The 27,964-nt window shown below is 37.4% G+C and overlaps 2 protein-coding genes across 3 annotated transcripts; one reads left to right on the forward strand and one right to left on the reverse strand.

The window, feature by feature from the left end:
* The first annotated feature begins 3,188 nt into the window (after positions 1-3,188).
* Positions 3,189-16,280, forward strand: LOC103722169 (phospholipid-transporting ATPase 1-like). 2 transcript variants are annotated; one of them, XM_008812620.6, is made up of 9 exons: positions 3,189-3,566; positions 4,365-6,357; positions 7,027-7,357; positions 7,557-8,409; positions 8,608-8,731; positions 9,547-9,766; positions 11,574-12,032; positions 12,135-12,435; positions 15,874-16,280. In XM_008812620.6, the coding sequence occupies exons 2-8, from the start codon at positions 4,965-4,967 to the stop codon at positions 12,331-12,333; spliced, it is 3,579 nt and encodes a 1,192-aa protein (XP_008810842.3). In that variant the 5' UTR covers positions 3,189-3,566; positions 4,365-4,964; the 3' UTR covers positions 12,334-12,435; positions 15,874-16,280. The 2 variants fall into 2 exon arrangements, with proteins under 2 accessions (XP_008810842.3, XP_008810844.3); XM_008812622.6 differs by having other exon boundaries at positions 15,898-16,280.
* Positions 16,281-17,786: 1,506 nt separating this feature from the next.
* On the reverse strand, positions 17,787-26,807 carry LOC103722167 (uncharacterized). The gene is made up of 6 exons (XM_008812618.5): positions 26,322-26,807; positions 24,604-25,537; positions 22,809-22,904; positions 22,186-22,322; positions 20,768-20,951; positions 17,787-18,216 (listed from the first exon to the last, which is right to left on the reverse strand). The coding sequence occupies exons 1-5, from the start codon at positions 26,546-26,548 to the stop codon at positions 20,795-20,797; spliced, it is 1,551 nt and encodes a 516-aa protein (XP_008810840.1). The 5' UTR covers positions 26,549-26,807; the 3' UTR covers positions 17,787-18,216; positions 20,768-20,794.
* Between the last annotated feature and the right edge of the window lie 1,157 nt (positions 26,808-27,964).

Genomic DNA, 27,964 nt, shown 5'->3' on the forward strand with positions numbered 1-27,964 from the left:
GAGAGGATGAGAGATGCATCAAATTCAAATACAAATTACAGAGGATTGTAATGTTAATTCCATGATGCTCTAAAGTGCAGTTCAAATTTTTATATCTCTACTATTTCTTTCCATTAAACATCTTTTCATTTCCCATCTCATAAGCTAAAAACTTTAACACTCAACTCATTCGATGAATGAGATTTCTACAACGCATCCATATACATACATACATATAAATGTATTATATATAAATATTGAACAATATTAGATGTTTAGAAATATACTACTATATGGCATGTGGCATATAGCAAAACTTAGTTTAAAGTAGAATTATAGAATACAATAATTATTCGGCAACATTACGATCCCACCATAGTGGGTACGTAGAATTTTCTTTCTTTTGGTAGTAATTTTTTATTAATTAGTAAAATAAAAATGATATATCATTTTTAAATACATATTAGAGAGGAATCAGACTCCTATCTACTCTTCTATATATAATCTCAATTGCATGGTGCTCTAAAGTGAAGTTCAAATTTTTATATCTCCACAACTTTCTCCACCAAAAATCTTTTTCTTCATCTCATAAGCTAAAAACTTTGATACTCGAACCTCATTCAATGAATGAGATTTTATACAATATGTCTATACGCATATGTGCATATAAGGCTGGAAGTAGGCTTGACTGGGCAAGTCTATGCCCCTTTTCGAACTCGGCCCGATTTTTTTTTGGGGCTTTGGGTCGGATTTAGGTCTGAAAATTTTTAAATAATCCAGACCCGAGCTTAACTTGAGCCTAGGCCGGAGCATGGCTTGAATCTGATTGGGCTAGCTCGAATTATTCATCGGACCAAAAATAAATCTCACCAAACTTGATTGAAGTTTAATATTTTATAATATTGTTACACAAGTAAATGAGCTAGTTAAAAATTGAGGTCTCTTCTATAACACAAGTTAATGATACATGATACATTATTTTCAGCTAAAATCATTTTAATTTATCATTTACTTCCTTATAATTCTCTCTAAATAACATTATACAAAAATAAATTAATTCGGGCTCGGGTTCGATCCGAAAAATAAATAGGCTCTATATTTAAGATCAAACCCAGTTCAAACTCTTTCAAGCCAACTCTGAAGCCTGACTACATAGTCTAGTTGTTGATTGATTTTTTTGTTGTGTTTTTAAAAAAATGTTATAATATAATTTACTAGTCATTATACTAGAGACTAGAGGGTAATAGGAAGAAAATGAAAATACTATTTGATAATTTGATTATTCTTAAAAAATAAAATTAGTAAGAAATTCAATTTTAAAGAATATATTTTGTGAAATGAAATGCCAAGTAGTATTTATTATTTTAATTGTGTAGCAATTGTTATAATATATGACTCATCAAAAAGTAATTTTTATTCAAGTGATTATGCTACATATGCATATAAAACATAATCCACTCAAAGTAGTTACGATGGTCCTCATTCTATCCTTGACTAATAATGACCCTTGACTAATAATAGAGTACTCCGTGGAACCATAAGCATTCTCTTTATCATATAAAATGTGAAAGCATGTGACTATCAATCATACATAACTTTAATATTAATTATAAAATAAAAAAATAAAAAAAGAAAAAGCACCATGTTCTAAGAGTTAGACAAAATGGGTTGGAGGAATCAGATCGGACGGATTAGATCGAGCAGAGCTACAAAAATTAATTTTATTGCATACAAATTATTATTTTTACCTTAGAAAGAAGATTTATGAAAAATTATATATATATATATATATATGTCCACATTGGATTCGGAACGAATTTTACTATTTTTCGTACCCGTCTTAGATCCACCGTGGTTCAAATAAAATCCGCCCAAGTAGGATCAAATCAGAGCAGATACTCAATGAAACTAAGTAAATTACCATATTTAAGATGGAATGAAATAAAGAATATCAAACTTTCTTATCTTACCTTTCATCCCCACCTTTCTAAGTTGACAAAATTATGACATTTAATAAGGATTTCGTTCTAAAATTATTTTTGTACCAATTAAAAATAGGTTTGGCCAACGGGTGCGCAGAACCAAACTTTTGGTAGTCAAACTAGCTATGGCATTACACTAGTTAAGAAAGCTAATCCATCTATCTCAATAAAGGGCATTTTCGGTAACACTGACAGCATAAAAGTCCAATAAATCCCATCTCACTGCGGAGTTTCCCATTCCTCCCAGTGCTGCGTCGGTGGACGTTTGTCGATAATAACGTTCAGACCCAAGGGCATATTCGTCAGTATAAAAGAAGTACAGAGCATTGCTTTAGGGTGGTTCTATATACACCCCCCCTATTGCTCAGGACACCCCCCAAAAATTAAAAAAAAATTAAATACTCTCTACACCCCCCCATTTGCTAAGGACACCCCTAAAAAATTAAAAATTCCTAAATTACCCCCCACCCTCCCCACCCCCTCACCTAAATTGCTCTCTACACCCCCCAAACCCCCCCACCCCGCTCTTCCCCTCCAAAATACCTCGCCAACGCCCAAAACCCCCCCGTTCCCCCTTCTCCCTCTCGTCGCCGGCATTCTCCCGATCTCCGACCTCCTCGCCGGCTTCTCCCGGAACCACCTCGCCGGCTTCTCCCGAAATTTTTTTTTTTCACGGTTCGTGCTCCGTTCGGCACTGGATCGCCGAACAAAAGGCTTCTGTTCGGCTGAACAGTGCCGGACAGAAGCCTTCTGTTCGGCACTGTGCAGCCGAACAGATCTGTTCGGTTGAGAGTTGCCGAACAGAAGGCTTCTGTTCGGCACTGTTCAGCCGAACAGAAGGCTTCTGTTCGGCACTGTTCAGCCGAACAGAAGCCTTTTGTTCGGCGATCCAGTGCCGAACGGAGCACGAACCGTGAAAAAAAAAAAATTCGAAACAAGGTGGAACACGTACCTTTGCGGCCGATTCTTCGTCCCAAATCACTAGTTGCTTGTCCATGCTTCGAATGGGGCTTAAATCTCCTTCAAAGATCGCCTAAACGATGTAAATGGATCGAGGGGTTTAAGGGGGGTTTGAGGGGGGTTTTTTTTTTCTTTTCAAAACGAAACGGAGGAGGAGGAAGGGGGGTGTATGAGAAAATTTCAAGGGCAATATGGTAATTACACTAAAGGTTAGTTTGGGTTTTTTTTTTTTGGTTTTTGGGGGGTGTCCTGAGCAATAGGGGGGGTGTATATAGAACTACCCATTGCTTTACTGCCCCGAGCCGGAGGGAGAGATTCGCGCTCCTTCACCCTTCTCCATCCCCCTTCTCTCTTCGATCTCTCCTTTCCGTTTGGGAAAAAAAGGGGGGATGGGAAGGCCTCGTTCCCCGAACCCTAGCTGTTCTTCTCCAACGGCAATTGATTGAAAGCTGATCTAGATTTCGGAGTCGCGTAAAGGTTCCTTCTGGACCCATTAGATCTGGTACGGGAGCTGCGGAAAAGGCCGGATCTTCTCCAAGGGTGTGGGAATAGCGCGGTATTAGCAGGATCTTGGTGCTCGATCTGGTGTCGGTTTCGCTGGATTTGATGGTTCCAGAGATTTTCTTGAATTTGATCTCGCTAGAGGTAGGTTTATCCGGCTCGTTTCTTTATATATATATATATACATATATTGATTTTTGCTGGCATTTTGGTTGAAGAATTGGCTTATGAAGGAAAAAAGAAGGGAAACTTGAGTACATTAGGTTTCTTTATTTTACGTTCTTTAATTCGCTCTGGAGCTTGATCTTTTTCCCTGTGGTGTTTTTGAAAATGAGGGAAATTTCGAGCTTACAAGGGTTTTCTGGTGAGGGTATTTCTCGTTCAATATTACATTCTGATGCACGTATCGGGATCCGACGATGGTAGGTTGTGGAACGTTTATAATTAGGTATTTCAAATTTTTTCTTGAAATTAAAATTTATGCAAGAGATCTATTTTTGGATTTTTGATAGAATGAGGGTTGTCTTAGACGAATTGTTGTTGAAGGTGGAGAATTGGACATTATTACATTATTTCTTTTTGTTCTTTTCAAACAAAAAAGAAAAGTAAACTATTCTCTATATGCCTCCGTTTTTATAAGGTAATTTGCATAAAAGAATGGGGATTCGGTGAATTGGCACTTTGCAATGTTTTCTTTGGGACATGTTGGTTTTCACGAAGAAAAAAAATATAAAGAAATATTAGAAAAAACTTTAGTTTGAAGAATTTGAAAATAAATGGGCTGAATCTTTCTAATAATGCCACTCTGAATTTTCAGTTAGCTTTCACGAGTCCTTAAACAAAATGGCAACAAAAAAAATGTTACTTTGGATATTTTTGGAAGCTTCCTATTGTATTGAATCTCTGATTATCACCGTTTATGTATTTGTTTCTTTGCGCCAGGATGTAGCTTAGTCACCGTGATTTGAGAATAATTGTTCTCGGTGAGGGAAACATCAGATAAGAAGCTGTTGACAATGAAGAAAAAGGACTTTCTTTTGGTAGGATGCTGTTACCAAATTCTAATTGCAGCTTGGATGGGATGGTCATCTGGCTGATTTGTTTTGGTCAGGGAAACTTCCTCTGGATTGCTGATTTGGTTCAATGTCTAGAGTCATCAGGGTGCTCGCTTTCTTCCTTCATGTTCATGGTTTTCAGGGTTATTTATGATTTTCAGCCAACCTTGCTCATTTCATCTTCTCGAGCTGCAGATTCAACACCAGTGCTGCCTTCTTTCTCATTCTGTCTCTTGACGCAGTCTCTGCTTGTCCCCGCTTCCTTCTCTTCTTCCACTTTCAAGGACAAACAAAGTCATTATCTGAACTTAGTGGATAAAGGAGAAGCCTTCTTTCTGTGTGGCTAAGGATTTTCTCAGCGGCGTATCTGGCATTTTGGTTTTACCACTAACACAAACCGGACTCAATCGGCAGAGTCTACATTTTCCAGCAGTTTCTGCTGGAATGCCCTCAACAAGAAGAAAGACAACTGGCTTCTTGGTGTACAATGGAACGTCAGGGCTACCCATCATCCCTTGAAATTTCTGTGACTTCTGCCGGCCAAGAGAAATTGAACAAATCTCAGCGGGTCCGCCACAAGAGTGTGCAGTTTGAAGACCTATTTTCATCTGAGGACAGTCCAAGAGTGATACACATTAATGATCCAAGGAGGACAAATGAAAAATATGAGTTCACAGGAAATGAGATTCGCACCAGCAAATATACTTTAATCACCTTCCTGCCCAAAAACCTATTCATCCAATTCCACCGACTAGCTTATTTGTATTTTCTAGCAATTGCTGCTCTGAATCAGCTTCCTCCTCTGGCTGTCTTTGGGAGAACAGTCTCTCTCTTTCCGCTTCTGTTTGTGCTGTTTGTGACTGCTATCAAGGATGGCTATGAAGACTGGCGAAGGCACAGGTCCGATCGGAAAGAGAACAACCGAGAGGCACTGGTTCTACAATCTGGTCATTTTCGAAGAAAGAAATGGAAAAAAATACGAGTTGGAGAGGTTGTAAAAATTCATGGTGATGAAGCCATTCCTTGTGACATGGTTTTGTTAGGGAGTAGTGATCCAAATGGAATAGCATATATTCAGACAATGAATTTAGATGGTGAGTCGAACTTAAAGACAAGATATGCTCGGCAGGAAATTGCTTCAATGGTTCAGGAAGGGGGCTCATATTCAGGGCAGATCAGATGTGAGCGGCCCAATAGGAATATTTATGAATTTACTGCAAATATGGAATTCAACGGGCAGAAGATTACACTTGGTCAGTCAAACATCATTTTGCGTGGCTGCCAGCTTAAGAACACAGACTGGATTGTTGGGGTTGTGGTGTATGCTGGTCAGGAAACCAAGGCCATGTTGAACAGCACAGTGTCACCTTCCAAAAGGAGTAGACTGGAGAGTTACATGAACAGGGAAACGTTTTGGCTCTCTGTATTTCTCTCTGTCATGTGCGCTGTTGTGGCAACTGGGATGGGCTTGTGGCTCAAACGTCACATGCATCAGCTTGATACTTTACCTTATTACAGGCGGAAATACTTCACAAATGGTCAAGCAAATGGAAAATATTACAAATATTATGGGATTGCGATGGAGATATTTTTCTCATTTTTGAGTTCTATCATAGTCTTCCAAATAATGATACCTATATCCTTATACATCACAATGGAACTGGTCCGGTTGGGGCAGTCATACTTCATGATTGAGGACATGCAGATGTATGATAGTAGTTCAGACTCAAGGTTCCAGTGCAGATCGTTCAATATAAATGAGGATTTGGGTCAAATACGATACATATTTTCAGATAAGACAGGTACGTTAACTGAGAATAAGATGGAGTTCCGCAGGGCCAGTTTATATGGGAAGGATTATGGAAGCTCCACCCATGCAGGTATATTCATGTATAATTCTCACTATCTTCTTCCTTGCATAGTTATGTTCATTTTGAACTTTGTTCCTTGTCAAATTATTGTACTTTAAATGAGGCATGTGTGGTATAGGAAAGTTTGGTTGCTGTTAATGCTTGCTCTGATAAAACATTTAGGTCCTACTCTACATATCATTTGTATTTGAAATGATGAAACTGGAAAAAAAAATGATTGTCCAATGATGTTTTCTGCTTTTTAAGTGAGAAACTTACAAAAGTCCTATTCAAAGAATTTAGAGAAGCAATCAATATATTTCTAAGTGAGAACTGCTGTTCTTCTAGTTTGTTTTCTTGGTGCTTATCCTGTAACCGCTGTAGATTTGCTCTATTCTTTTATCATATTGCTTCTCTATTTATGCCCTTTATATTGCAGTTTTGGGCTTTATCAGGATGATACATGCATCTTGTATGCCCCCTGTACCAAATATTAGCGCCAAGGTATGTACCATAACAACAGTCGGTATGGCTCGCAGTGATTGGTGCAAGCATGTGTGCTGAAACTAGTATTTAAAACCTTGCATCTGACCTTGATGGGTGGATTCATGTCCATTTGGTTATATTTTCGTAGAGTAACTTACATCTGGCAAATTTTCTGTACTATGAGCCAATTCTATTGTTTGTTGTATCATGCAGGAGCCCAAGGACACAGGTGGAAACTCAAGTCAGAAATCAATGTTGATCCTGAACTTATGGCATTATTGCACAAAGACTTGGTTGGAGAGGAAAGGATTGCTGCTCATGATTTTTTTCTTACTTTGGCAGCTTGTAATACTGTCGTTCCAATCACTACTAGGGACTCATCTGCTAGTTCTGCCAACGAAGTACATGAGGTAGAAGCAATTGATTATCAGGGTGAGTCTCCCGATGAGCAAGCTTTAGTCAATGCAGCTTCTGCTTATGGATATACGCTTGTCGAACGGACTACTGGCCACATTGTCATTGATGTCAATGGCGAGAGGATAAGGTAGACCGCTCATATTTTTTTGACCTTTTCTCATTCATCATGCAAGTTGTGGCTTTTGATTGACTTCAATTATAAAATTGAGAAAGTAGGAACCTTGTCAAACATTAGCTTGCATTTCTCTTCCTTTACTGTTGGAGAGAATTTTCCTCAAGCATTATATTGATGGTTTTATAACTAAAGTTCCATATATCTAAACCAGGTTAGATGTACTCGGTCTGCACGAATTTGATAGCATGCGGAAAAGAATGTCTGTGGTGATAAGATTTCCTAACAATGCTGTGAAAGTTCTTGTTAAAGGTGCTGATAGTTCAGTGCTCAGTATTTTGAAAAACAATCAGCATCGAGATTCGTTGGCTGACAAAATAAAAAGTGCAACAGAGAATCATTTGACCAGTTATTCATCACAGGGTCTTCGCACTCTCGTAATCGCTGCCCGGAATCTAACTGATGCAGAATTTGAGGAATGGCAGGAAATGTATGAAGAAGCTAGCACTTCATTAATGGAGAGATCAGCAAAACTCCGGCAGGCAGCAGCTCTAATCGAGTGCAATTTAAAGCTACTTGGGGCTACTGGGATAGAAGACAAATTGCAAGATGGTGTGCCTGAAGCCATAGAATCCCTCCGGCAAGCAGGAATCAAGGTTTGGGTTCTCACAGGAGATAAGCAAGAGACTGCAATTTCGATAGGTCTGTCATGCAGACTTCTGACACAAAATATGCACCAGGTGATCATAAATGGTACTTCGGAGCTTGATTGCAAGCGCCTTTTGACTGAGGCAAAAGAGAGATATGGCATAAAATCAGCAAATAATGGAAATGAATCCTTGAAGGAGAATTTTGATTATGAATTTCTTGATACTTCTTGTGACACGAGGAATTCTAATGTATTAATACCTGAAAATGGATCACGAACTCTTAGATATGCTGGAGATTCCCGTGACATGTCAGAATTCTGTGGAGAGAAAAGGTCAGATCTGGATGATACTCCATTAGCACTAATAATTGATGGGAACAGTCTGGTGTACATATTAGAGAAAGACCTTGAGACAGAGGTGTGACTCTTTCTACAATAACGTGGAGTTTATTTGTCATACTTGTCTGGACACCTAAGAAACATGAAATTTACTTTCCAGGCTTGCATCTTGAACTGGCTTCATTGTTGCACTATGGATGCACGTCAGTAGGGTTTTGCTCAAATAACTGTTTGCTTAAAATGATGCCAATACTCTATAATTTTCTTTTTCATGCAGTTGTTCGATTTGGCTACTTCTTGTAGAGTTGTGCTTTGCTGTCGTGTTGCTCCTCTTCAAAAAGCTGGAATAGTTGATTTGATCAAAAGCAGGACAAATGACATGACTCTGGCTATTGGTGATGGTGATGTTTTAAAAACATTATTCTTTTTTACTTAGGTTGCCAAATGCTGAGGGCTTTTTATTTTTCCGATTCAGTTTGATGCATTCCCTTGCTTTACATATGTTGATTGCTGTCGTACGAAATTGATTGTTGATGCTGATACTTTTTTGCCCCTATGAAATAATGCTGGAATACCAGAGTATTTTCTGTATTTTGTCATAAGGATACTCAGTAAGAGCAGAGTATCCACTTTGCTCTGACAAAGGTCCAATTACTGAGTCCAACTTGAAATAATTGCATCCCTCTTGTCTCATTGGTCTAAAACATAAACTGGAGTTCCACTGTAATGCCATAACTTGCACATGCCCATTTCTTTACCCTTACATTTTAGATTTTTGCTGTGTTTATACTTTGTTCTCTCCTTTTTCCCCCTATGAAATTTAAGTCCAGGAGCAGGATATATCAGTTGGGGTGGGGTTAGGTCTCACACAAGTAGACTTGCTTGTGGGTATGTGTCATGCAGTCTTGACCTTTTGGCAGGTTAACTGGTTTCAGATAAGCCTGCCACTTTTCTGATTCGGGAGGCTTATCAGACTTGAGCCATTGCCATTTTGACCTTAATTTATTCTTTGGTTTTTGGCTTAGTTTGTTAATGGCTTTCAAACCAAGTTAAGTAGATGACTATTGCATATTTGAATTTACTGATCCTAATGTGTCCTCTTGATTATCACTTGTTCTTTTGTTTATGGCTATTTTTACTTAAAACATATCTTTTTCATTTTTTTTAAGACACTGTAGATGTTCTGTCTTTCCTTTTCTGAAAGCATTTTTAACAGGGGCAAATGATGTTTCAATGATTCAAATGGCGGATGTTGGTATTGGGATATGTGGTCAGGAAGGTCGCCAGGCAGTGATGGCATCAGACTTTGCCATGGGGCAATTCCGTTTTTTGAAAAGATTGCTCCTTGTACACGGACACTGGAATTATCAGCGTATTGGCTATTTGGTTTTGTACAACTTTTACAAGAATGCTGTATTCGTACTAATGCTGTTCTGGTATGCATGATGACCTTAAACATTTCTAGCATCTTCACTTTTTTTTTCGGTTTCTTATCATATATTTGTTTTTAGGCCATGTTAAATATGAGTGCTAAAAACAAATCAGATGACCATGCTGTATTTTGACCAGCAGTGCAGTGGGTTGGCTAGTGTTTTGAATCTGCTTGGTCTTTCCATGTATTTCAGTAAAACATTTAATCATAAAACATGATTCTTCTGCAACATGTCTTATGAAAACAGGGTAGGATCTGTTTTTAATAAAACTAATTTTGCAGTTTTTATAACCTGTCATTTTCCCAAAAAAAAAGCTCATGGAAAGCAACCAAACCCATGATTTAATAAACTCATGTTGTACATAACCAGTTATAGTAAATTTTGATGACCAAACTGCCTTAAGTTCCTGGTATACTTTGCCATACATCTCTGGTAACCAACTGCATATATTCACTTAGTGGCTTATCCAGCCGTAACCAGATACTTCTTTCTTCTGTTGCCCATTGAATGAAGCTCTGTACTTGCTTATATAAAGTTTGTCTTCCTTTAAAGTTTGGTTACTGAGAAACTGTGGGAAAGGAATAGTAATTGAGGTGGTCTTATTTGTTGCTTGTTTGTCCAAGAAATGATGCTGAATAAAGAAGTGAGGAAAATCCATCATGAAGGAAAAGAGAATTGGTTATTGTACGAGGGTGCAAGAATCTCTCTCTCCCCCTCACACACACACACACACACACACACACACACACACACACAGAGAGAGAGAGAGAGAGAGAGAGAGAGTTTTCAGATATTGTTTCCCTATCTCTCACATTATCTCGTCCTAGCCACAACCCAAATGACCTTAGGTGCTGGAGAAACATTAATTTCAGATACTTCAATTTGGAACAGTGTTAAATCATGGAGCACAAAGCACTGCAGAAATCTCTGAATGTTATATGATCTCATACAGAGATATTTGTTATCATTGGTGGCTGAAAATGTAAAGATTGTTTATTATCTTACTGAAATAAATGACTGGAAACTATGTTAATATTTCTTGAGTAGTATGAAATTTGCACATCTTACTGCAAATTGTCAAAACCTCTTAAAGTTACAAGTTTCAAGTTTTTAGAAATATTTCATGATGTCTCACGACTCCAATTATCATCCTTTGGTCCTGATACAACTGAAAAGTGCTCAAGTCACAGGAAAGATGCACTTTCATATGTATTTGCGAATGGAGCATTCGGTATTTCAATTGTAATGATGGCCTCCTCGAGGCTTCATGATTTATGAACTTATTTTGGGGACATAAATCTGTGTAGTTTCTAGCATGTGTTAGACTTCTTCAGCAGTAGCATTGCTTATGTCCAAGTATTTATTTTTGGAGTCAGTACTATCTTGTAACTGGAAAATTGTTTGTCAGTGTTTCTGTTATTTAGAATCTGCAAAATCTTTTGTTATTTATTATTCTCTGTTGTTATAGTGGTTTTAATTGTAGAGTTCAGTTTGCATGATTCATTTAAATGTCAGCAGTTGACTAATCATCCTCGCAAATTCAATACTATCTTTGGCTTTACCACATATTCTTCCTGTGCTTTAGAGTAATTACTATTTTGGCCACTGGTGGGGTTTTTCCATTCACTTATGCTTCATGATGAAATTGTATCTTTTCCAATGCGTTCCGTTTACCTATCATGTTGAGTACAATATACTCTTCCATATAAAACACTTAATATCTAGAACTATAAAAATACTGAGGTTTTTAATGGCATTCTTGGAATGATTCTTGTTATTCATCTCTTTGTGATGTGCTTTTCATCCCCAGGTATATTTTATGCACAGCGTTTTCCACAACTTCTGCTTTGACAGATTGGAGTAGTGTCTTTTACTCTGTCATCTATACATCTGTCCCTACAATAGTGGTTGGTATTCTGGACAAGGACTTGAGTCATAAGACGCTCCTCCATTATCCAAAACTTTATGGAGCAGGGCATAGACAAGAGAGCTATAATTTGCACATTTTCTGGATCACAATGCTTGATACCTTGTGGCAAAGTCTCGTTCTTTTCTATGTACCTCTCTTCACCTACAGGAACAGTTCAGTTGACATATGGAGTATAGGCAATTTGTGGACTATCTCTGTCGTTGTACTCGTGAATGTTCACCTGGCAATGGACATCCAACGTTGGGTATTCATTACTCATGTTGCTGTTTGGGGATCTATAATCATCACATATATGTGCATGGTGATATTAGATTCCATACCAATTTTCCCCAACTACTGGTGAGTTTTGTTTGTTTTTTTTAGTGGATATGTATCTATAGATTAATGAATACATATTTCTGTTCTGCTCATGTATCATTTGTTATATCTAATCTTTGGCAGGACGATATACCATCTAGCCATTTCAAGGACTTACTGGCTCACTATTTTACTTATAACAATTTTGGCATTGCTTCCTCGCTTTTTTTGCAAAGTGATCCAGCAGACATTTTGGCCTTCTGACATTCAAATAGCTAGAGAAGCTGAAATATTAAGAAAGCTGCCCAACCAAGGGTTGAAGCCTGATTGTGATATCAGTTGACAAGCATGGCTATCTTGTCAAGAATCTTGTTTATGTGTGGTCAGGCTTAAATCAGGAAACAAAATGGCTTCCTCTATGGAGCTTCTTTCTGGAAGCTTCTTGGTAAGAATAACGTAGCCTTGCCTTTTGATGAACAAATGCCCACTCTTACTGGTTTAGATAGCCTTTACCTTATGGTATCCTCTAATGCTGCTTCTTAATGCTTGGAATTCTTATTTCTGTTCTGTTGGTTGACTGATGGACCGATTGCATCTAGCCATTTATGCGTATGGTAATAGATGAAGTTGGGTTGGGTATGGTTCAAGACATTGGCACTAGGAAAAACCTGTCAAAAAATCTGAATCCTACTTGTTTACTAAATAGGTCAGAAATAAAAGCTGAACCTGACCATGACCCAACATGCGCAACCCATTTAACAAACAGTAAGTCTGATTAGGTTTGCGATGACCTCTTGACTTGATTAACAGGTTGAACAGGTCTTGAAGGAGTCGGGTCATGACTGTGTAGACCTGACCTAACTGGTTAGATAGGCCAAGACTTGAAACCTAAACCCAACCCATTTAATAAACAAGTTTGTTGGTCGACTTGTTTGACATCATGATCCTGTTTATGCCAAAATCAAACTGCTTTTCTTGGGTTAGTTGTGGGTTGGTTTGTGGATTACCGCTCCTATTTATGTTATAGATGAAATGCAATCATACTTCCCTTGTTACATGATAGAATATACTATACTTCCGGAGGATTTTGGAGAAAGTCCTATCTTTTTGGCAATCTACATTAACCACAATGGTGTTATTGATTCTGATAAATAAACGACGCCTCTCCAACACTATTGCTTAGTCAGCCACTTCCCTAAACCTGTTTCACGTCATTGCTATCTCGGCCCCATGCATCTACTACTCCCCCCCACCCACACACACGTGGGCCGCACCACCACGCAACAACAACTACTTGCTTGTCTCAGAAAATTGCACCCCTTCACCAATGCTCCTATCACCATCAACAATGATGGAAGGAATAATTAAGGGAGCATAAAAGGCTGGTGCCAGGTGGGGGAGGCTGAGTATGATAAGAATGGGGTTTGACATTCTGGAAGATGATGATGTAGAAGGAAGAGGTTCTAATTGTGAGAATTATTTAAAAGCCTTAATTAATGAAACTTATCCCATATGTATGAGGTAAATTCTTTGCATAAAGATGTCATCCACCCAAAAAATGAGAACATATGATTGTTGGCTCCCAACCAAATAATAACCCTCAGCAAATTGGTGCCAAATTTCTAATTGAAGTAACTTTGGTTAAAAATGAAGCATTTCATGAGTTGATGAGACCTGTAAGACCAATTGTTGAGTAATTGACTTGCTTGGATCAGTTGATTTGTCCACAGATTATACATACAACTTAAAAATGAATGCCAAGGTTCATAAGACAAAATGGAGTGGGAATTAGGGCGAGTTTGGGCAACTATCTGTTAGACAAAATGAAGTGGGAATTAGGTAAATTTGAATATAAATGCCCTCCTTTCTCTGTGTGTACAACCATCTGTGTGCTTGTGCGCATGCACATCTGTATATGTATGCACATACATAGTTGTTTGAAAGATAATTGTCAATTGATAATAATTTTCACTTCATATAACTAGCTTGAATTTCGCCATGATTGTCTGCATTATATCTAAAATTTCTGTGTAATAGATCCAATATTATATTTATTTTGTGATAACATATAGCCATTAATTGTCAAATGGGGCCTTTCCATTCTATTTCCTTCAAAATTGCATTTTGTTCATATATTTATAATATTAATTTAAATTATTTTTTAAAAATTCAGAAGACTACCTCACTCAATTCTGAGAGAGAGAGAGAGAGAGAGAGTCCTAAAACCTACTGATAGGGTTTGATCCCTAATTAAATTAGTCTAAGTCAATGATGGACCATATATATTATGGATGTCCATTATTGCTATTAATCTAAAAACCTTGAAAAGTTTATAAACCAAAACCTATATGTTTTGGAGGTCTTAAACATGTACATTAAGTGGACCTGAAAAAGACCATTTAGAGTTTTAATGATTTATTTATTTATTTATTTTGTTTAGAAGCATCAAACTTATTTAATACGGTTAATAGATGTTCTAAGATGCACAAATCATTATCCATTTGATGCATAAGTAAGAGATCTTCAAAACATATTTTTTGTTTCAAGCACTTGGATATTGCCTATCCTGATTAATCATGAAAGCACCATCATTCTGATCTTTCTTTAGGGTCCTAACTTGACACTATTTGTGCGTGTGGCCCCTTGTAAAAATACAAAAAGTTTGGGTTGTTAAATTGGTGGAGGTGACCAAACCTTTTGACATTATTCACATGAAGTGAAAAGAGGTAAAGAATATTTTTGATTTGATAGATGGTTTGGAAATATCAAACCTGCTGAACTTTTTTTGTTCCTTATGTAGATCAAGATCAATAATATGGTTTCTGTCTCTCTAAATATGCATCCTTTTTCAATCAGTGAAATAGAAAGCTTAGAGATTTCCATTGGTTTTTGTGGCTTTTAGTTTTCTATCATTTCTTTTAAGATTGTCATGCTGCACTTTGCTAGTTTTGTTCAATGTCTTGTTAATTTTAGCTACTTTCCATAAATTGATTCTTTTTAGCTTCACTCAAATCTTTCTGTGAAATAGAATTAACAAATTGTACTTGATTTACAGTGGCAACGTATAATGTTATTTATTTTCTTATTTCTGAAGATATCTACTGTAGGGAACAAACACCATTTTTGAGAAGTTGACTTTATTGCCCTTATTAGCTGGAATTTTCTACTTAGTGTAAGGCATCGATATCAAAATCTTCCTAGAATCTCGAACCCACATCCACTTCTTAGATGCCTTCTTATATCTAAAAAACATCCACTTTCCTGCACCTGCTCTTGTTCCCACACCTACTCCTGATTTTGGTAACTAAGGTATGGTCTCATGCCATATTATCGAAAGATGAACCACCCTAGATAGAAGATATAACCTAAACACCCATTCAGGTGTAGATATCTGACTCGTGCTCTTTGGAAAAGTTCAAATTTTAATCAGAGAATAGAAGGTTAAATTCTTGGCTAAACTAGCTGCTCCTTAAGAACCTTGATCAAGTACTGCAGCGACTTTTCTCAACATGCCTTCAACTTAATGAGCCAATTTTTAAGAGATTGTTTGTTCCTCGACCTTTTGTAAAATGAGTATATTGTTGAATGAAGGTTCAATAGCGGCTTTTCAGAACTATAGAAGGAAAATTCATTAATGGCATTCAAACGATAAGTTGTGCTCGAAGTTAAAGTTTCCTAAGTTGTTGAAGTTAGATTATAATTGCACAATTCATATTGAACAGGAGACAGACCCACACCTTTAGCTTATGTCAAATACCACCACTGTGACAATGCATATGTTCTGGATCTTGCATGAATTTCATGTCATCTCTCTGGAAAAACTTCCCATTTGTTAACTGATAGCCCACGTGACGTGCGTGTAATGTACTTCCAAATTTCACAGATCTCATGTGGATGTGTCCACCAGGCAGGACAAAAGAGGGATACATGTAGCTGTCGTTGAAACTTGGAAGGGAACAATCCGCAGTAGAAAGGGAACTCAAATCTTGAGACACTGAGGCCTCCAGGTACACTGACAAGACATGAAGTTCTGAAAATGCTTAGAAGGCTGATTACAGGATGTTCCAATGTTGTTTATAGATGAAGGACAAAATGATGTCACAGATATCTCATTTGGGTTGGTAAGGAAGTAGGCGGTAACTGAGTACACAATTGTGAGAAAATTACACGTATTTTCCCTTTTCACTCTCCTCCACACTTCTTCTTTTGTATAATTGAGAAATTATATTTTATTTGATAATTGAGGTTTAACTATGGCAGCACCACAATTTTCGTGGGACTTCATGTTCATACAAGATTTGCACTTTATGTGGATTTCATCAAATGGCATCGCTTTAAATATGCTTGCTTTCATCGTCTATCAAAATTCATAATACAACTGATGCTGGTCTGAAGCCTGGTTGTAGAAGGTGGATGGTTTGATGTTTGGTGGACAGCTATTCACATGAAGCATGCCAAACTATAAAATGTATCAATATTTGATATTTTATGAATTCCGTAGTGTTTGTTCTTTTATAGAGGTAGATTTAAATAGGAGTCCTCAGCAAATGAGGGTTCATAAAGCTGACTTCTACTATCTGGTACATGGCATATCTAAATTCATCTGTTATTCATTTTTTACGGTTGGAAACATACATAACTTGTATACGGTGAGGTGGGAAACACTAAACACGAGGGGAGAAAAAGCGACATTTGATGATAGGAGGATGCGAAGTGATTCTGGTTGCTGCTAACAACCGTTGCGTGCGCTTCATTCATTTTTTCAGCTAATTTGAGAAGTATGGCATGCGTGGATAATCTGGCAAGAGGCAAAACTTTGAATTGTGGAAAATGTGTGCGCAGACTTGTCAGAAGTTCCTAAAAAGAGTACTTACATGGGGAATGTTAAATAATCCCTACATGAAAACACTGGCACAGAAGAGGGTATGATCATATGTTATCAAACATGACATCGTTAAGTTGCAGTCCATGCATTTCCTAAATTAGTTTTGAATAAATTAGTGATCAAATTACAAAATTTGTGCATCATCGGATAGCACTTTCACCAAATTGTTCTTGAAGAACCGTTCAACCAAGGAAAAAATATCAAGAGTCTTGATCTCTATTATCCTGCAGAGAAGGCAAGGAAAAAGATGCAGGCATGTATTGATGCAAACACATACTCATAAAATTAGTGACTGTCTATGCATGCCGTGGGCATGGGTAAAGTCGTCTGGCCGGCGTGCGCAATCGACATTACACACTGCTGCAACCGTGTGATTCTTGTGCCGGACAGGCTTAGGCCTATATAAATTGTTAAATGATCTAATAAAAATATTCAGCTGGAGAAAGACCCCCGCCTTCCTAATGCAGAAGCATGCAGCACCTGTATTTCCAGCGCTAGAACTGTCATATATTGTTGTTTCCACCAAGCATGATTACAGATGCTATATAATCCCATGCATCGCACTTGCAATTAATTTTAATACATTGCAAGTTTACATAACCACAGACCTTTATATTGAATGTGCAATTCCCATTGTTTTCGACAAGCAACAGGTGTTCGATTTCAGAACATCATCTCTCGCAGCAATGGCTCGGTGAGCCCAGGGACCTGGCTCTGACCTGCTTGTGGTGAAGTTTGTATAGGATAGAGGGTGGAGAGTAGCCCCTCCCATCAAAAAGGAGGAGAGAAGCGAGATGGAACTTCATCCTTTACGAGTGTTCGTAGAAATACTTCAAATTCACCCGTCGGAGGCCAGTTTTGGACCCAGAATGTTTGGCACTTGCATATCAAGCAAGCAACTCGGTCAAGAATTAACACAAACAGAACACTCTTTAGAAAAATGCAAAGACTAGTGGATGGTGGACTATGTACAGGGAATGCACTGGCTGCAGGGGTAATTACAGCACATTCTTCTCCCAATTTACAAGGCCATGGGTGCTGGGCATACGGTGTTTGTCATGTGATCACTAACCCTTAACAATATATTTTGAGTGGTAACAGACTACCAGTTCTACAAGTACTACTTCCTACGCTCACCCAACTATAGTTTTATCTCAAACTCATTTTGATCCATAATTGGTACTCAACAGGCAATTATATGGATCATGAGGGAAGAAATGCTTCCAGCAAACATCCATGGGCAACATTTAATCATGTATCCTCTTGACGCAGTCCATAGTGTATGTTCCAGAGCTTTGGGTGTGCCAAATCAAAGACTGTTCGTACCAAGCAATTCACTTCCTGCAGGGGAGGGGAAAAAAGAATCAGAATTAAAATCATTGTCCAGTATAAGTTACAAAAAATGAACCAATATAACCCACGTAACAAATAGGCCCATTCCTTCAACAGTACAAGGGATATATCCTCGAAAATCTCTTCCGCCACCAAACACCTCCTAAGTGAATTAGAAAGCCTAGGCAGATCCTGCCTCGACTGCCAAGACTTGGAGACCAACCAGGTTTTATGGTGCCCGCCAAAGCAGCAATTTCTTACAGGGTCTGTGCCCATTGTTGTACATACATAAATATGTATTCCTTGCATTTTTCTAAATGATACATGGATGCTAATGTCAGTATATATTAATCAGACTGGATTCCAAAAAATAAAAAATTAAAAAAAAACTTGTTCTATAAGTGACCCTAAAAGGTCTTCTTCCAAAACACAAGTCCTAAGCTCAAGTATCCAGCAAGCTGGACAGAATAAAGAAGCTCTGCAAAACAACAATTATATATGTTACTAATTTTTCATCTTCCTTTCGATGATAGCTATATGTTATTAAGTCTCATTTGCAGAACTTAGAATAGATTTTGCAGTTAAGTGTATTTAATTCTTATCGTGTACCCGATATGTTAATTGCATATAATGTCATTATTTTTAAAAAAAGTGCAAAATACAATATTTTTAAACAAACCAGATGAATTGAATGATAATTGATTGGTATACTAAGTTAATTGGCAGTCATCTTTGCTATAGGTTACGTCCATCCCCCAGGTTTTCTATAAGCTCTCGTACTGGACCTCTATAACCCTATAAGAAAGATGAACCTGAGTACACAGAACAAACTTGTTTAAAAATGCTCTAAGAACAGAAAAGGCAGAATCTCTCTATGGTCTGGACCAGGCCCATCCGTAGTAACTCCAATTCTTGATAGATAGAACTGTCAGGTATTGCAGGAATTCCCCAAATGCAACCAAATCAAGAAAATGGAAGCAGAAAACCACATAAATAACAGAAAGGATTCAAATTACATTGACAAAAAGTTAATATGAAACTATGTTCCCAGGTAATTCTGGAAAGATCAAAGATCTTTACTAACAAGGACTTAGAAGTAGATACCTAAAATAATTTCCAATGCATTATCCTGATCTAGGGGCCCCTATAGGTTTTGATATACAAAGATCTATACATCTTTTCCTCCAAGGAAAGAGCTGGTAGAGAAATTTGACGTAACATACCCAATTTTTCGTCTTAAAGTTCTAATTGAGTAAGCAACTCATACACCTCTGAATATGACCATTTCATCAGCGGTTATTGTTAAATTTTAAGGAAAAACTAGAAAGTTGAGAGAGACTTTAATTGGATTATTGACTATTAATCCTAACCTGTACAAGCGGTTAGCTTATGGATCACAATATCCTTCACCAAGGTTTAATAATTTTTTATAGAGTTCTAATTTGATAGAACCTTAAAGCATTCAGAGTGTTTATTACAATGATGAGCCACATCTTATTTTGTGCGCACATGACCCAAACAATAGCATAGCTTGGAATAGGCCTATTCAACTATAAGTGGTGGTCCCAGTTTGAGACCATCCAGCTAAATCTAGCAGAGAATCTTCTTAGTGTGGGTACTATCCACATACCACATCTTGGAATATAATCAGCAAAGCAATCACAAAACATGAAACCCTGGAAGGAAATAAACAGTTAAAATAAAGAAGCCAATTCGAAACCATGGACTTAGCAGAGTTCTCTAAGCAGAATCAAAAGGTCCCAGAATACATTAAGATTTGCCAGATGGTTAGAGAAATCTGGTGACACCAAAATCTCTACAAAATATAGTAAAATACTTGTACATAGTTAAATAAGAGAAGTATGAAATGATGTGGGGAAATCTGTACTGTCCTTCATACAATTTGAGGTACTCAGGGAAGAAATTTACATAAGGGGTAGAATCCCTCATTCATAAGCATATAAATCCTGGTGAAGAAAGTCTTTTTTAAAAAAAATAAATATTTTTTCTACAATTTTAACTCTCTTGGTGTCTAAAACAAAGATTGCATGCTCCAGAGTTGTGTGCAAGGAGAAGGGTTGTTGGTGCATAAGGGAGTATGCGCAAGTGCTACATTGGTTTGCACAAAGTAATCTGCTGAGTTCATAACAACTAAAACTCAGAAAGTGTCCTCATATAGAAGTTGTATAATCAATAACATAGGTTTTTATTTCATGAAAGTAACAGTGGGAACGCCACGATACAAGGTTGTACACAAAACTTCTCCTCAATACTTGTGCCTGCACATAGACCCTCTTCCCAGCACATGCACTGGGGAGGGTTGCTCATTTGAACCTAAGTAATGTGGGCAATGATGTAATGGGCTATATCATAGATAAAATCAATGCATGAAATATGATCAATCATGAAATAAATATCAAGGCTATAAACTTTTAAGCGATCCATCGTTGTTACACAGAAAGTAAAAAAGATTTTCATGTACTATAATTCTACATAGTTGCAATTACTCATTACTTCGATGTTCTTTATATAAATAAATAAGGTATATAATATAACATACCAGAATCCTGATGCAGTAAAAGATATGTCACTCTCGTTTATCCTCCTCAATGTCATCTCCCATCCCAAGTACATGATCCATAGTTTTCCTATTAACCATGTCTCCAATTCCCTTGGCACCACTGCCTGTGAGTGAAACTCCCTCCTCATCAAAGTCATCACCTGTATCCTCTGAATATGCATATCTGTAGAGATAATACAAAAGGTGTACATAATGAAATGTGGAAATTTAAATCACCGTTACTTCTTTATTCATAACATATCACCATGAACAAAGACACCATTTGATCTTAACTGTGCCGATCCTGATTGAATTTGACAATTAAGCTCTCATCATGCTCAAGTTCCAAACCAACTTCTGGCAATAAGTTCTAGCAGCATCTGAGATTACAAAAGAAAATCCTACGCTTACCTAATACAGGTGCTAGGGATGTTGGTAAATAGGAGAATGACCAAGATTTTATCAGCTTAGGACCCATACACCATCACCTACATGGTATTTCAAGCAGAGTCTGCCATGTAAACAGAGATATGTATGACAATGTCATGACAAAGACTTGAACAGGTCATAACCCGAAGTCCTGGTGGGATATTTGATGCACATCATTCTCCATTTTTTATAGGTGGAACTAATTTGCTAATCCAAGAGAAGGAAAACAAGTTCCAAATTCATGAATGAGAAGAACTACATAACAAGCCCATCAAATTAATAAACAAAGTGCATACATGCCTGTATATCAACACTGACAAGATGAGAATATTATGAACAAAAGACCATAGTAGAAGAAAGAATGGGGCCATATTATGTGAACCTAATCTTAGAGAATACAAGGGGACGTATTACAGAATGTAAAGAAAAGCTTGAAACTCAGTGAGAAAGTATAGCCAATAGCATAAGCTTGTACATGCACAAAATGGTCAGCGGAAATGTATAATTGTCATAATATATGGAGGAAAATAAAACGAAAGAATGATAATGGTGAAGTAAAGTTCAGTTTTTGTTAACACAAGGTAGAGAGGGGGTTTTTGTGAGAAAAGTATCAACTTTTTTCCCCAAAAGCTTAAAAGGAATATATGTCTTAACTTTGTGGTAGGTAAAACATGAGCATAATTTTAATGTTTGATTTCACACATTCCATTTAAACTGAATTTCGAATTATTGGCATGTTTAGTACAAGGCCTAATTTTGATCGAAAATGAAATATTTTGTTATACATAATTGTAGCATTCATGTGCTTCCCAAATATTTCCCTCAACCAGTGGAAGCTTCAATTAGACTGTTCTGCAAAGTATAGAATGTCATTCTCAAATCTTAGCTCAAGATCATTACTTAACAGAGTACAACAAAAACTTTATTTTGAAAGACAAATTCCTCAAGAATTTAAAACAAAAAAAAGGAAGCAAAGATCAAGAGATTACCTAGTTGGGTTTTGCGACGGGGCCCAGAGAATGCAGATAATTGCAAGAAGTGCATAGGAGAGGACATTCCAAAAAGCTGGGATGATCCAAGCCCTTTGCCAAAGTTCACTCAATGGATCCATTGCATTGAAATATAACTGCATTCTCGCAAATCCAGAAGAGTGGATATTAACAACTCAGCACCATCTATAGAAGTCTTGAAGTGCTTGAATAACAGTTCAGCACTAATAATCTGACTGTTAACCATTCATGTGTTTCTGATGCCAAATAAAATTTCTAATATAACCCATAAAATAAGACATCTGCTTGCTGTTACTGCCTTTGATTAGTGATTCCAAAAATTGGGGTGCCAAATATATAGTGTAACCAGTTCTCCAGAATTATACTTTGGAGGGGAGAACTGTCAAGACAACTTAGAAGTTTTGAAATGGATGCCTTTGAAGAATCAACAGTATGCACTTCATTCACTACTTATACCCCATTCATAGATTCATTCAGACACGTTCAGGTGCACACACAGTGATACATATGAACTAGATGTTTTTTTCCTTTTTTTTTTTTTTGGTTATGCTGAGCATTGCTGACTTTTCCTGAATGATGAAAAATAGCAAGAAAGGAAATACCTCATAGCCAATCCAGGCAACAGAAAGAAGCACAAATATTGCCAGGGAGTTTGTGAACTTCCGATACAGCTCAAGTTTGGCCATGCTTCTCCGCATCTGATGTAGTAATTAGATAGAACATGAGCTCATTGACTATAGGTAAACACCATGTGTAAATGTATAAAATAACAAGTAGTTTGATAAGCCTCCATTATATTTTCAGAGACAAGTGAAAGATACTATGCAATTTTAACTTGTTCAAGAGACATGGTATTAATTGCAAGTAACTGGTGATACCATCTCTAGAAATATAGCTTCTTTCAAGTCTAACATCTCTAACTTGGTTTAACAGTTGCAAACTATACAATACTTTGGGAAGAAAAAGAACAAGCATGATCAAATTCCAGATCTCCACCATAAGTTCCACACATGATAGATGATCGAATGATATTCAAAATCACGTCAATGTGAAGTTGACATCTGCATACTGTGGATAAAGCATGTCCAAATAATTGTGCAAAGCAGAACCGAAATGGAAGCTTACATGGAGCACAATAAGAGCCGCTACCATCTCAACCTAAAATCAATGACTTATTCTTATATCAAAGCGAACACAACTGAACAAGTCGATGACAACTCTTGTCAAAAGCCTAATTCTTTTCTTGCAAAAGAAATTTTTTTGCATCATGCCTTTCCCAAATCCCTAATACAGCTATCCTTTTGTTCCTTTATCAAGCAAACAATCCTTCTCCACCTCATAAACAAGAAGCTCTCATATTTCCATTGTTCATTGGAAGTTTCATGTTTAAAATCTCATTATTCATTTTTTAATATTTCCCTATGAAATGACCAGGTCAGATTCCAAGGGTTCCGTGGTGACTTTACTAACCAAATTGGCATGAAAAGACACCAGCTAATAGATCATATACTGGAACCAAATTCAAAACTCAAATCTCAACTCAACAGACAATCATGCAAGATCAGGATTGAAATCCTTAAAATAGAACAACTGAAGAGCCTGTGTGATGCACTGTGAGAGAGAGAGAGAGAGAGAGAGAGAGAGAGAGAGAGAAGGTAGGGAGAGGAAGGAAGGCAATTAGAGGCAAGTGGTGGGTTGATATGTGGTTTTTTGATGTACAGGTTTCTTTCATGAGAACCCCAAGATCTCAATTTTTTAGAACTGTGCTTTTTCAAGATTTAGGATTGCTTGCTTGGTAGTACTGAGAGAATCTAATCCACATTATATCAGATTTTAGTTGAATTTGGATTTAAAGTCTTATCTTCTTAAATCTCATTTAAACATACAACTTAACAGTAATGAGTCAAGATTAAAATCTCAAAAGAAGCACATTAAAACATGTAAAACCTTGCATCCAAATTGACAAAATTCAATTTTTTTCAAAAGGGTCTGCAATTTTTTCTTTCTTTTAACATGTAATTTTTACATTATATTTTATACATGTCTGCTTCGCTATTGCTATTTGCAATTCAACATCATTATCAAAATAATTTCCAAATAACTTCCTTCTAAATTCTATCACTATGAGAAATGGACTTTAACCACTGAGGCTTGTGTTTTTCTCTTCTCTCCCACCAATAGGCAATTGCATCGTCCATCACGAAGCCCTTTTCAATGTGCCTTTTTCTCTCTCTTTCTTTGAATTAGTTATAATACACTAGCTATAACAAATGGAACATTGCAACATCTAACTTGAAAGGTTCTATAAAGCTTCAAAATGATTTTAAGGCAAGTGCTGCAAGTTAAAGTGTTCATTCATTCATGCTTTTGCAGAAGAACCATGAGATAAAAGCTTACCTGAAGCTTTTCTAAAATTTTTGATAGAGATGAAAATATCCAAACAATGAAGGTCGCATCCAAGAGAGCCACAGGAAGCACTAGAAACAGTCTTGCTTTTCCAGCGAAGTCATTGATATTTCCCAAATGTTCAACGAGTTCAAGCGCCTCTGAAGCAACAAAATATATTATGCCAAGAAAAGCAACCTTGAAAGTTATCCCTCCCAGCGTTGGTCGTACAACACCATAGCCCATCGCAACTACTAAAAGAAGCAGGCGAGATACCGTCTTTTTGACAGCAGTAAAACTTACAGCCCATAGGGTTATGCCCATAGGTCTGGTTCCAGTAGAATTAAAGTTTGCATACTCGAAATACCAGAAAGCCATTTCACACATGCCCAGTGCAATTACAGCTGTGATATGGTAGTGCAGCTGCAATATATCTTTCCAAAATCGTGTAAATTGGAGAAACCAGATAAGTCCAAGCAAAAGATATGCCAACGACATGAAACCATAGAACGTCATTAATGGTGCCATTTTTCCAGGAAGATATCCTTGTGGATTTCTCCAAATAGTTCTGCCTCTGATTACAGTGCCCTTAAGTTGTGGATCACAAAACATAAAGTACAGGTAGTACATTCCAGTTCTGTTTACGAAAACAGTTTGAGTTATCATATTTGCCTCTACATTGGTCCCATCAAAAAATGTCTGAATTCGTTTTGGCCAATCCGGATTATCCGGATTTGGACGAATAATTACTTCCCCTGCTTTACAAGATTTCTCTTTATGTAGATCAGGAGTACAGCATATAACATTGGAGTTAAAATATGTACCGCCAATCATATCCCTGTCTTGAACTTCGACAATTATAGCTTCCACCAATCCAGTCTTTTGTTGCATAGCATGATGCTGTGATGCTGACTCTTTCGTCCTCCGGAAAGTTATTGACTCAAACCTGGAATAATAACTCCAAAAAAGAAAAGAAAGAATGAGTATGAGGTCCTGTTAAGAAACCAATACATTTTTCCAGTGATAGTTGGATTTCTGTTAACAACATGAGATCATCACAGAATGCAGACACCTGAACACAAATATACGAACAAATTTTCTCAATGGTGCTGTTCCTACCATTACACCAAGCACTCCTCAATGAATAACATCACACTGCATCATTGCAAACTCTCTATACTGTCTATACATTATAATAAAAAACAGTATTTTACAAGGTGTTTTATACCATGATGCAGGCCCTCAACTTTGATAGGTTCATACCTGATTCAGCAATACTTGAAGCAGACAAGAAGAAACTATTAACAGAAGAAAGAAATGACAGGGCAAAAGAAGCTCAAAATCTAAGACTTAACCCCAGAAAAACTACCAGATGCCTAAAGATAGCACGTACTAACCAAAACAACAACTTCATGCCTTCATCACCAACAAATTTTATAAAATCTAAGCAGTAATAAAAACCCTTGTTCCGGCCACCAATCCATTTTGGAAAAAATTGAGAGCCAGGACAAAAAGGCGCGCTTAAAAAACGAAAAAGATCGTTCTTGAACACGAACCCCAAGCAAGCAAGCATGCTGATTAGCAGGATTTCAGATATGAATTTCTCGAAATCCGAATTACCAAAACAGATACAAGAGCAGCCGAAAAGTCGATCAAATTAGGGCATATCGAGCACCACATAGTTTAATCAAACCAATAAGGGTCCTTAGAAAGGGAGAGAGAGAGATCACCGGATGAGGGATTTGCCGTCTGAGGTGGGGGAGCGAAGATTGACCTCGGAGGCGTAGAGGCCCTCGCTGCCGCCGTGGAAGAAGAAGGAATTGGACCGGGGAAAGAAGGCTTCGTTGGTGTACTCGTGGATCGAGGCAAGGGCATGGAAGGGGGCGATGGCGAGGAGAAAAAACACTAGGAAAAACCCTAGATCGGGAAAGAGGAGGAGGGCCTCTCGGCGATGCATCTCCCTATCCCTCTCAAATTTTCGTCTCCATTTTCTGATTCCACTGTTTGGGAGAAAGATGTAAACATGGTGAGAGTATTCGTATTCGTAATATATAAAATACTTATTTTAGTAAAAAAAAAAAAGGAGTGTGCATCATTAGTCACAAGCAGCGAGCTAGAGAGCTCGGGTTGCATCTTTCACGCGAAAGAAAAATTGGTCTATTTTAGCGACGTCGGCCAATGCATCATGCTTCTTCTTCTTCTTCTTTCTTTCTTTCTTTCTTTCTTTTTTTTTTTTTTTTTTTGCTAAATCGGGTGATCTATACAACACGTGTACGGATACACCCAATAAAATCGGAAAACAAAACATCTCGGAGCTCCCAGGGCAGCTCCCCGTCCCCTGCCCATAAGGTACTACCGACATGGTTAGCCACATACGTGGCCACCCAATCCGCAGCCCCGTTTGCTTCTCTAAACACATGCTTCGCCTGGACCACCTCTCCATCCCTCATCATCAACCAGATATCGTGGATCAAGGAATAGTCGGCAGCACCGGCTCTCAGACCCCTCTGAATCCAACTAATGACCGTAGCCGAGTCACCCTCCAAGATGACTGATCTAGCTGAGAGCACATGCTGAGCGTGTCGAAGACACGCCCAGGCAGCTCTCAGTTCCGCTCCAGGAACCGTGCAGTCAAATACCTAACAGCCTCCCGCCGCCACTACCCTGAAGGTCGGATCCCGAATAAAATGCATCGTGCCTTACACAGCTCTCAAATCATTATATACGAATATATATATATATATATATATATATATATATATATATATATATATATATATATATATATGTAGATGTTGCTTTGTAATTAAATTATTTTACTAGCTCAATAGTAAATTTGATCTAATTAAAAATTTTATTTTCATTCATATGTTTGCATTGATCTTACTATTGTGCAATCCAACAATAAATTCTTACAATGGAAGGTGAATATACTATCTTGGTGCATTTGATGGCTATTGTATAGCAAGCATTGGCATCAACCACAAGCTGAATACATCGTCACCTCTTTAGTATGTTCTTGATTTAAAAAATAAAGTTTAGCTTGTGATTTGATAATTTAGCATATGCTCAACTAATGAAGAGTCCAGAGGACTATCCATAATCCATGTGATAGAAAATGTCAGGTACAAATAAACTTTATCTTAATTAGGATTAAAAAATATATTCTTTAGTTCTGTTTGAAATAAATACTATTTTTCCATCTAATGACTAAAATTTTACCATTTTTGGCATCATATTTCTCCTTCGTACTCCAATTTGGTGGGCTCCATTGATCTGCTAGACCATCCGATTATGGTGGTCGAGGTAATCACAAATGGTCATGATTACAGAACCGATCCTCTCCAATTCAAGTAAAAACTGAAAAGAAAAA

Source organism: Phoenix dactylifera, chromosome 17, assembly GCF_051530095.1.
Source record: "Phoenix dactylifera cultivar Ajwa chromosome 17, Ajwa_hap1_PhDact_Kaust_v1.1, whole genome shotgun sequence".
Classification (NCBI taxonomy): Eukaryota; Viridiplantae; Streptophyta; class Magnoliopsida; order Arecales; family Arecaceae; genus Phoenix; species Phoenix dactylifera.

Excerpts from the sequence above, each read along its gene's own strand:
- LOC103722167 (XM_008812618.5), bottom strand. The coding sequence starts at position 26,548 with ATGCATCGCCGAGAGGCCCTCCTCCTCTTTCCCGATCTAGGGTTTTTC. Across the intron at positions 22,323-22,808 it reads TTGCCTGGATTGGCTATGAG|TTATATTTCAATGCAATGGA; the intron begins GTATTTCCTTTC and ends GCGAGAATGCAG. Across the intron at positions 20,952-22,185 it reads CCGTCGCAAAACCCAACTAG|ATATGCATATTCAGAGGATA; the intron begins GTAATCTCTTGA and ends TTATCTCTACAG.
- LOC103722169 (XM_008812620.6), top strand. The coding sequence starts at position 4,965 with ATGGAACGTCAGGGCTACCCATCATCCCTTGAAATTTCTGTGACTTCT. Across the intron at positions 8,410-8,607 it reads AGAAAGACCTTGAGACAGAG|TTGTTCGATTTGGCTACTTC; the intron begins GTGTGACTCTTT and ends TTTTTCATGCAG. Across the intron at positions 12,033-12,134 it reads CCAATTTTCCCCAACTACTG|GACGATATACCATCTAGCCA; the intron begins GTGAGTTTTGTT and ends AATCTTTGGCAG.